Source organism: Durio zibethinus, chromosome 10, assembly GCF_047325235.1.
Source record: "Durio zibethinus cultivar Kanyao isolate XHJ-2024 chromosome 10, ASM4732523v1, whole genome shotgun sequence".
Classification (NCBI taxonomy): domain Eukaryota; kingdom Viridiplantae; phylum Streptophyta; class Magnoliopsida; order Malvales; family Malvaceae; genus Durio; species Durio zibethinus.
In genome coordinates, this window is record NC_143171.1 from 28,479,201 (window position 1) to 28,490,101 (window position 10,901).

The following is a 10,901-nucleotide window of genomic DNA, read 5'->3' on the forward strand; positions in this document are numbered from 1 at the left end:
CCCCAACACCAAGTTGCTGTAAAAAATGGACTGTTTTCACCATGGGGTGCTAAGCTATTATTAGTTAACTGCCTCAGCCTGCATAACATATTATTTCTTCCATCATGATATTAAAATTACTGATTCACCAATTTAACCAAAATTATATGTTTGTACTTTGTGTAATTTCTTGTTGTCTTGATAGGTTATTCCAAGATGGTCTCAATTCTGAAGATTTAATATGCAGGCACATGGCCATCTATGAAAGGCTTGTTGTTGATGCCTGATCATTGAACTGACCTATCAGCTTGAATGGTGATGAGAGAAGAAAGGGCACAAGGCTAAAAGTTAAAGGCAGCATACAAGATTCACTGAAGAAACAAAGTAGCCAGAGGCCTGTGAATTTTGTACCCAATAACACATTTATTGCAGATTAGAGTACACAGTTTGGATTGACTGCACCAAGGGATATTTCAAAAAACAGAAATGGGTTAACAATTAGCAAGAAAAGTTGTCACTCCTCAAAGAAGAATGAAGAAAAGGAGATTTTTTATAAAGAAGTTTTGTGTAATCAAAGCAACATAATGCTATATATGCATGAGGACATTTTGATTATTAAAGAAGCTCCAAAGTGTTTGTTTTAAAGTTGAAAACTGCTAAATTTTCTAAACAAGATTTGTTGCCTACTCAAAAGGACCCAATTCAAAGCCTCGAGAAAAAGGAAAATGAATTACTATTTGTTTATAATTTGTTTTCAAATTAGGCCTTGGGATTGACGGAGAATTACCAAAAATTTATTGTGTTTCTTAACTAGATGGTGTGCTTACCTCCCTTTGGCATTCAAATAGGGCAAAAGCAAAACTTTTGAAAAGGATGGGAGTAGGAATGAGAAATGATTAAAACAAACAAAGATCCAAGCTTATCTCTAATGGGAAAATAAGTCTTAAAATTAAACCCCTTAACAAAAGCAAAGATCTTTCCCCACTTCAATCTTTGAATTCAAGTGAGGTTGGTTTTGATATTTTCAACTGTTAGCTTTCAAAGAGGGGCCTCCCTTGTCTTCATGATGGGAAGCACATGTGACAAGCAATGCAATCACCAACATACACATACCCAATCTAACCATAATTATCATCACAACACTAATGAATTGGTGTTCTCCACATCAAAGCAAAGCTATAATTAGTTTTTAAAAAGAGAAAAGCAAGTGAAGACGAAGAAGAAAAAATAAAGATATATATATATATATATATTTGTTTGCTCTCATTGCTTCAATGATTCATGCCAAAACCACCCCAAAGTTGCTTAATAATCAAGTTTGGGAGAATGATTAAAGAAAAAGACATAACTAAAGAGATGTGAATGCAAGGAAAGCTCCACTATGGTGACAAAGAATTGCATGGATTATTCATGCAATGAAAAGTCAAAGACTTTAGTATATTTTTAAAAACCATTTTGCAAGTATTTTCTTGCTATGGGGCTTAATTTATTCGTGATATAAATTTTATCAACTATGATCATTTATATTTTAAATATTATATTAAAATATTTTTTTATACAATTATATTGGAAAAACTTTTCCATCCAAAATTTTTTAAAAAATATTTCTCATGTTTTAATTAACATAGAATGACACATATATTGCTGATAAGAAGCAAAAGTGGTTAGATTTGTTGACCAAGAAAGGCAAATGTAGTTATGAGATTTCAAGAAATGAATTGATGATGACTACATGATTGAAAAAACTTGAGAAATACAGGTGAGAAAAAAGCTGAAGAAATGTAAATTTTGAGCAAGAAGTAGACGAAATTAACTGATATCAGAAACATAAAAAGGGAAGCAATCACACAGCAAATAAACTATGAAGGCAATAATTTCAGCAGTTAAAGCCATATTTCTAATAGGATATTTTCAAAGTTTCAAACATTATATTATTATATCTCCAAACTTTTGGTTTAATGGTTAAAGGTACTTGAAGGAATATCAAGGAACTGGTTTCAAACCAGGCATTCTCTTTCCTTTTACTTGTATTAGAGTTTTACTCTCCTGATGTAATAAAAAAAATATTATATTATATTAATGAAGTATATATATATATATATATATCATTTCTATACATGCACTGTAATATTAACAATTAAAAATGATTGTTTAACAACTTAGAATACACACTCCATATTAGGTTTTAGCTATTGTTATCAAGTTTTACAAAGGTTAAGATATAAAGTTCAAATTTTCTTTCAATTATATAGTTGAGATATATCTCATTAGGTATCTTTTATTTTTATTTTATTTTTGGTTAAGCGAGTTTAAATTTATTAAAAGATTATAAAAAAATAATTTTTTTATAAATTTATTAAATCTAACGTAAATAAATTTATTCAGATTAACTCAAAGAAAAAAAATGTATGGACGAAACTTAAAAAGCTATTACTGCTTGAAAAAATAATTACACCTCAAATTCACGGACTTAAACCAATAGAGCCCTTGACTTAAAGTTTTAAGTGTTGGTTGGTATACTAGCCAAGAAATGGTACATTCCTAGACAAATGGGAATTTGGATGGCCAAACATTTATGGATATTCATTACGCAGATGGCACCAGTGGAAAAACAATGAATTTTTCTTCAAATCAAACTCATACCAACATCAGCAGTTATTTTTGTACCTTTCGTTTGGGTTTGATGTACTTAAATAGTATTTTGTATGCAATCACTATATTATTATATAAATAAAATTGGACATCAGATAGAACAAAATCACTTGATTTCAAAAGCAAGGAGTGAAAAATGTTACCCTTCTTTAAGAAATTAGGCATCTTTGTCATAGGAGAAATTCAAGGGAGTCCCTGTCTTTTTCTCAAGCTGTCATTGGCATCCACTCAATCTAGAAGATTTAATAATTACTTTGACAAGTGTACCTTTGTGATCATTTCCCTTAGCTTAATCATAGAAAGCAGCTAAGCATCACCCTGTTTTTTCTCTCTCATAGTTTCTTTATTCTTCTACAAATACTTTTACCAAAGAATATTTTCATATAATTCTGTTTTACTTTCCCTCTTCCTCCCCTTTCCTCAATCGCAACTCCCAACTTTGAGGACTATTCACAGTTTATGAATCCTATATGCTGACAATGAAAGTATGTAAAAATGAAAAAGGGCGTGTCAAGTTGGTAAATCATTGTCCTTCAACATATTTGTGAACAAGTTGTCTTCAAGTGTCAACTTCTAGGGAAGTGTTATAATGATCTGGCATCACTGCATGTTTGATGTTAAGATTACAAAAGCAAGCCAAGTAAGCCTAACAGTGATATACTATAAAGTGATTTTGTTTGAAGATGGCCCATGAACTGTCAAACTGAGGAACACTAGGTGTTTTCAGGACTGAGGGTCCCACTGCTATACTGGTGTATCTCCAAATTGAACAAATAGAAGCAGCATCAACTCCTTCAGTTGTAACTGCATCAAATTTTTTTTTTTTTTGGGTTCTTTTGGCAGATTCTGTAACTGAAACTAAAAAACAAACTCCCCCCAGTCTTCCATTTTTGAGGGTAGTGATCCCATGATTAATTTCCTCTTTAAAAATTTTTAATTTTTTAAATAATGTATCGGAACTAAGAAGGATGGTGGTAGAGTGGATTATAAGCAACCAACCTCATTATCCACACGTGTCAAACAATCATTCATACAAGTGGAAACTTGAGTCCCTTACAAGAGATGGCACCAACGTATTGCTGCTGCAATAAGATAGGGTAGCACTAGGATGTAAAGGTAAGTTGTAATGAAGGAAAAGGGCAAGAATCCATCAATCCATGGAATATGGCCATCTGGGAATGTGTTTTTATGTGATTTGAGCTGGTGTCTTTAGGTGAAATTGGCAGTTAAAGTTGCTATCATATCAGATATGTTAGTCAAAACCCCTACACTACAGTAAAAAAAAAGGGCATGAAAGAAAGGACATCCTAAAGCACATACCATATACTGTACGAGAGAGAGAGAGAAAAAAAAAGACATTTTGCAAAACCAAGAGTAAAAATTTTGACATTTCGGGTGTGCTTTGGGATTCCAATATTATAATAACAGTTTGTCTTCACATTCCTCGCAAAAAACAGTGAAAACTCATAAGTCTAGGACTTTTCAGGTCACCTTCTTCAATCGAAGAGGACTCTTCTTTTTTTTTTTTTTCTTTAATTTGCCCCCACCCCGCCATCCTTTTAACTGTTCATGGATCCCAAGGGCTCCAAGCAGCCTCCACAGGAAGTACCCAACTTCCTGAGCCTGCCACCACAACCCCAACAACATCCTCAACCACAACAACAGCAGCAACAGCCTCAAAACATGGGTGAGAATAAACCAGCTGAAATCAAGGATTTCCAGATTGTTATTGCAAATAAAGAAGGGAAGAAACAACAGTTGGCCCCAAAGAGAAGTTCTAACAAAGACAGGCATACCAAAGTTGAAGGAAGAGGTAGAAGGATAAGGATGCCTGCTTTATGTGCAGCTAGAATCTTTCAGTTGACCAGGGAATTGGGTCACAAATCTGATGGGGAAACAATACAGTGGCTGTTACAACAAGCTGAACCATCAATAATAGCCGCCACCGGGAGCGGAACGATACCAGCATCAGCTTTGGCAGCTACTGGAGGCTCAGTTTCACAGCAAGGGGCCTCTCTATCAGCAGGGTTGCACCAAAAGATGGAAGATTTAGGGGGGTCCAGTATAGGGTCAGGGAGTAGTAGGACCAGTTGGGCAATGGTTGGTGGCAATTTGGGGAGACCCCATCATGTGGCAACAGGGTTATGGCCCTCAGTACCTGGTTATGGTTTTCAGTCATCATCTGGTCCATCTACAACAAATTTAGGCAGTGAAAGTTCTAATTATCTGCAAAAGCTTGGGTTTCCTGGTTTTGACTTGCCAGCTACTAACATGGGTCAGATGAGTTTCACCTCAATCTTGGGTGCGGCTAACCAGCAGCTCCCTGGTTTGGAGCTTGGGTTGTCTCAAGATGGTCATATTGGGGTTCTAAATCCTCAAGCTTTGAGCCAAATTTATCAGCAGATGGGGCAGGCTAGGGTGCAGCAGCACCAGCAGCATCAGCATCAGCATCAGCATCAGCACCAGCACCAACACCAACACCAGCAACAAACCCCTGCCAAGGATGATTCCCAAGGATCAGGCCAGTAAAGTAATAAACTTTGGGAGCAAGATTAAAAAAAGTAGCATTCCTGAGAGAGGATGCTTTTTCCTTGTAATGGTTTCAGTATTGTATAATTGGGAAAGAAAAAGAGTGAGAAAAACGAATACTTTGCCTCTCAGAATTCTATAGGGACTGGATGGATTTTGTTTTGTCCCCTTCTTTCTGCACTGCATCACCCAAGTTTCCATTACAGAGGTGCTTGTCTTGATTCTTGCCTTCTGTTGAACTTGCATCCTCCAAAGTCTTCAGAGAAGTATTAATCTGTCTTGTGCTTTATTGCTTTTGCTGTGGAATGTGCAGGTGGAGCTTTGCACAGCTTAGTAGCTTGGTTTTGGGCTTGACTTCTTGTTTGATTCAGAGGTGTGTTGATTATGATGTAAGGCAAATTTAATTGTTTTCTTCTTCTCTAGGTCTGGTTGGAGTGGCAGTGGTTTGTTTGTGAAATTAAATATAGAAATTTACAGTCATATATGTCCAGTTTCTTCTTAGATCAATTAAGAATTCTTTTTTCTCTAAAAGAATATATTGTTGCATATAAAGGGCCAATTACTGATTACCTCTGGCTGCTAGTGGCATGCATGCTTCTTGCTGTAGCATGTCTGCTAACATATAAGAACCTAGTTCTCTTGTCATCAATTCAAAGTTGTTCCTTTGCGCTGATCTTACCTTGTTTGGAAAACTCTTTCAGCTTATTTCCTTCATAATCCTTTTGTTGAACCCCATATATTTTCTCTCTTTAGTATTCCTAAATTTTCTTCACTATGGATTAATTTGTATTTATAGAATTTGCATCCCTTCACTGCTTGACATATAAGGAGACTTCACTTAGTATGTACATAACATTGGATTTGTTATTAACCGTTTATCTTTTCTCTGTTTGATGTTGAGCAAGTTTATATAATTGAACCTTGTCTCAAAACTTCTGCAAAATTTTCTTGGCAAATTCAGATTTCTTTAAGCCATCGTACTTCATGCTATTTCAGAAATCATTTTATGTTTATGGAAGGATTTATACTTTGCAAAGTTGACTGGCCCTCTCACAATGATACGATTTCAGGCAGTCTTCACTGTCCAAACTGTCATAATTTAATTTCTCAAGCTCTAACTACTCTTCATCTTTGATGTCAGTGAGAGCCAAATAGCCATACTTTTGCCTTCTTCCAACTGCAGTTTCTAACCTTGAGGCAAACTAGAATATCTTAAGCGACAAATTCCAACTTCCGAGTTGGTTCTTATCAACTTATGGCACCAAATGGCCTAAGTAACTTCTCTAAGCTGCCCTGTTAACTCTTCCTCCAGTTACCATGTTTTAAAGAAGCAGGGAAACCATGAGTCAAAGCTGTTAAAAGACCACATTTCTTACAAACTTCACATTTAGCACAATGACTTCTCATTTGTTGCTCCCTCCCCAATGGTTATGGGATCTTTCTTTTGTCGTCTGTATCTATCCTAATTTAATTAGGTTCAAGACAAGTTCTTTTCTCTCTAGTGGAATGTGATAGTTGATTTTGTGTGCAATGCTATGGTTTCTTAATATTCTTCCTATTTTTGGTTTCCTAGCAGTGAAGATTTATTGTGAACATTCTAATACCAAAGACATTTTCTTTTTTCTGAAAATTCATGGACTCTAGCACAAATGCAAAGTTGACAAATTTGATGAATTTTTCCCTAAATTACTTAATGGAACTTTTATCAAATAAATATTGTAAGATTAAGAATTTGAAACAGAAAGGTTAAGGAAATAGCGTAAAACACATTTCCTAACATGTCACTTAAAGAAATCAATGACCATATCCATGAGATAAAATTACTGTGGTCCTTACACATTTGGAGCTCGGAGGTTTTGTGTGTGTCGAAATTGACAGTTCAGGTTAACTTTGTCTTCCACCATTTCTGTAATTGGCACTGAAGTTTGTGTCCTGATATGCTGTTTTTTAGTAGAGCATCATCCTGTTGTATTTTCCATGCTGCATTCATTGTTACTTACTGCTACTAGCAGTCTTTCAGGTTGACTATTGTCACACATACTTTCTCGTCTTGCATGACTATGGTAATCTTGATCAGTCATTTGAACATTTGGTTGTATTATTTTTGTCACCCTCCTTGTTTTAGACTCCGAGGGTCCAAAGTCTAGGGTGCAACTAGCCTGCCTAATAATAAATTTTGACTTAAAATAGCATGGCTCAAGGAAATCCCAGATTGGTTTTTCTTGGAGTCTCCTTTCTTTGGTTCTCTTCCTTTCATGAAATCTCAATTTCTACCTCGCCCTTTAAGTCATAGTCTCATAGAGCATCTCATCCTGTTTTTTATTGATTCACTTAGTGTCGCTTTAAGGTGTCAGTTTCAGCTTTCAAAAATCAACAACGAAACTACATGATGTGTTTATCATACTAAGACGCAAAAGCTTTCATTTAACAAATTTAAGTAGATTTATGTTCCTAAAAATTGATTATTTGCTTATATTCAAACTGCACATAAATTTGGGTTCGTCCATTGGTGTCCTGACAACTGAAGGTCTGCATTCTGCAGCCAATATCACATTGCAAAAGGGGTTCTAAAGAATTTTGTTGTCTCAGTAGCTTCTGTTCAGCATTTCAGGCTTAAATTGGTGAGAATTTGATAAGCTATTTTTGTTGCTTGTTCTCACAGTGTAAATATGGTTCAACTCCCACATTCTTAAAATTCTCCGAGAGTGAGAGTTGTAGTATTAGTTAAATAAACATGTTTGTGGCCTGCCTAGATTCCTAGAAATATATTGTTGGTTGCAAATTCATTCACACTTCATTTCAGCTTTTGTTCTTACTGACGTTTACATGGGACCCTGTTCACATTGAGAGGACTCTACTGTGCTGTTTATGGTTACACTCACAAAGCTTTGCTCGAAACCATTCATGGTGTTATGTCGCAGCGAGCACTTTCTATGTATGATATCTACCTGCTGACCACATGCTTTGTATTTTACATAAAATTTCAGAAGTAGAAGATTTGGTGTTTTAAAAAAAAAAAAAAAAGTGGTAATTCCTCCCCCTCAGTGACGAGTGTGCGATCAAAGACAGTGGTCATTAAAAGATGAAATTTTAACTCTTATAAAAATATCTAAGAAAAAAGTGCACAATGTCACCATCAGATTTGCTCTAAATACAAACAGCTCCCTTCTCAAAGTGGACCTCTATATTATTCCCAACATTAAGACTTGGGGACCCATATTTTCTTCCAAACTCTGTGTTAGTATATCATTTATCTAAACAATATATATATATATATATATGTTCACATACCTATCGTCTTTGATTGGGGTCCCCTTTGGCGGCTCTTAGATATGACAATTTGTGTTTTGCATATCACGTCTCGCGTCGTATTTAATTTATGTAATAACATAAATTATTAAAATATAAATATGATATAAATTATAAAATATATTTAAATTTTAAATATGAATATAATATATTTAATATATATGTTACATAATATATATTAATTAATAAATTTAAATACGATACAAATAAATATAAATAATATAAATATATACGAATAGATATGATTAACAAAAATATATATATATATAAATATGACTAAAATAATAAATAATTATAAATTATCTATCATTTATAATTTAATAAATTTAACACATTAATAATATAAAAAAATAATTATATATTAAAAAATAAAAAAATTTAATACACATTTAATATGTATTTTTTAATTTTAATTTATATTACATAATTATATTAATTTTAAGTATCAAATTTAAAATGATAAACTATTAAAGATTAAAAAATAATATAATAATATATATGACTAATATTAATAATTATATTATATTTATATTATTAATATAAAAAAATAATTTTATAATAATTATTAAATGAGTATCATAATTAAATGTTTAAAACATTTTTTATACGAAATTAAATAGTTAATTAAGTATCATAATTTAAAAATTAAAAATTAAATAATTTTTATATGTTTATATTAAATTAAAAATATATTAAATATATTAAACATGTATCCGTATGATAAAATTAAATTAATGTGTTATTTATGTTGTGTCACATATTTAAACGAATCAATACAAATACGATACAAATTGTGTCATGTTAAAATTTATATTGACACAAATAAACATAAAACACGTTTTTTAAAAACATATATATGATTTTTATATCATTTTTCATATTTTATTATCTTATTGTGTCTGAAATTATTAAATCTACTTTATATTTAAATTTTCATCTTCTTGGTATCTATAAAAATTATATTTTATTCTCATCAACATCAACAAATAAATTAAATTTTATATACTATAACTTTGGGATCGATTGTGTAAAAAAAATTAAATCGTAATTTTAATACTTTATTCCCTCCAAATGCCCAATAATTCCTATAAAATATATGCCATAGATAATATATTACTATGTCTTAGATATTTGATAGGGGATGGAAGACAGCTGGTTGATGCCTCTTCTAAATGACAATCATTATTAATAGAGGTTTAAGGGTTTTGTTAACAGTGTTTTAAGAAATTAATTCATGGGCTATACCCCATTTTATTTTTATGGAGAGGATCTTTGCTATGTGAGAATGCATTAACATGTTAAGAATATTGCTTGCTTAACTTCCAAAATTATGTTAAACTTGGCAAACAAATCTCTTCAATGGATGCAATTTGTTCTCCAAAATATTTCCTATTTGGCTGCTCGAAATGACTATCCTCGTTATTATGTACAAAATTATCCAAAAATATCTTCATTCCTTTTTATTTTAAGATTTGTATTAAATTTTTTTTACAAAAAAATTTATAATTTAAAATAAATTATAAATGTTAAATTTTAAAATTTAAATTTATTAAATATTATTTTTTAAAAAATAATTTTATGAAGTAATTAAATTAAATATCAGATCCTATTGCTGAATATTTTAAAGATACTTGTTAAAGTATTATTTATGCTAATATTGTATTCCATTTGTATAAGATGAGTGATTAAGTAATTAGCAAAGATATCTTGCAATTGTCTATCTAACGTATTTTTGGATAAAATAGATTAAAGCATTGAGATAGAAAAAGATTACAAATATCGAAATTTGAATTTAAAATACATTAAATATTATTTTTTAAGAGTAATAGAATGAATGAATTAAATTAAATTTCATATTTAAAATTATATTATTTTTACTAATCTTTATGGATTAAATTTTTTTATTTCATGTTTTAAACTTTGATTTGTCTCTAATTAACCCATGATTGTAATGAGGTATTTTCAGTCTATTTGTAATTTTAAATAAATATATTAATTGAAATATTTATAGTATATATAATGGGAATGATTTAATTAGGTTGGTGTTACCCCAACTCTCCTCTATATTTATATTATTATTAAAATATTTCATTGAATTTGATGTCACCGCTCACGAGTTTAGTAACACCAAAATGAGTTAATAAAATATTATTGATTTATATCAATTTATAAAAACAACTATTTCTTAACTTTTATAATTTTTTTTTTAATTTCAGGAATGGACGGATTAAAAAACAAAATAAAAATTTTTTATATTGAAAAATAGAAGATAATAAATTAAACTTACTAAATTTGAAAAAGAAACTTTTTCAAAATGAAAATGGTTGGTTAGTTTTTTTACTTGAATAATAAAAAAAATTATTAAAATTAAAATTTAAAATTTAATTCAATTCATTAAGTTATGTTTAAGAGGTTATTTTTAATATATTTAA

The 10,901-nt window shown here is 31.2% G+C and overlaps 1 protein-coding gene across 1 annotated transcript; it reads left to right on the plus strand.

Annotated features, from left to right (window-relative positions):
• Nucleotides 1-3,720: 3,720 nt before the first annotated feature.
• Nucleotides 3,721-6,047, plus strand: LOC111293215 (transcription factor TCP20-like). Its single transcript, XM_022886029.2, has 2 exons — nucleotides 3,721-5,368; nucleotides 5,474-6,047. Exon 1 carries the CDS (start codon nucleotides 4,201-4,203, stop codon nucleotides 5,158-5,160), a length of 960 nt encoding a protein of 319 aa, XP_022741764.2. The 5' UTR covers nucleotides 3,721-4,200; the 3' UTR covers nucleotides 5,161-5,368; nucleotides 5,474-6,047.
• Nucleotides 6,048-10,901: the final 4,854 nt, after the last annotated feature.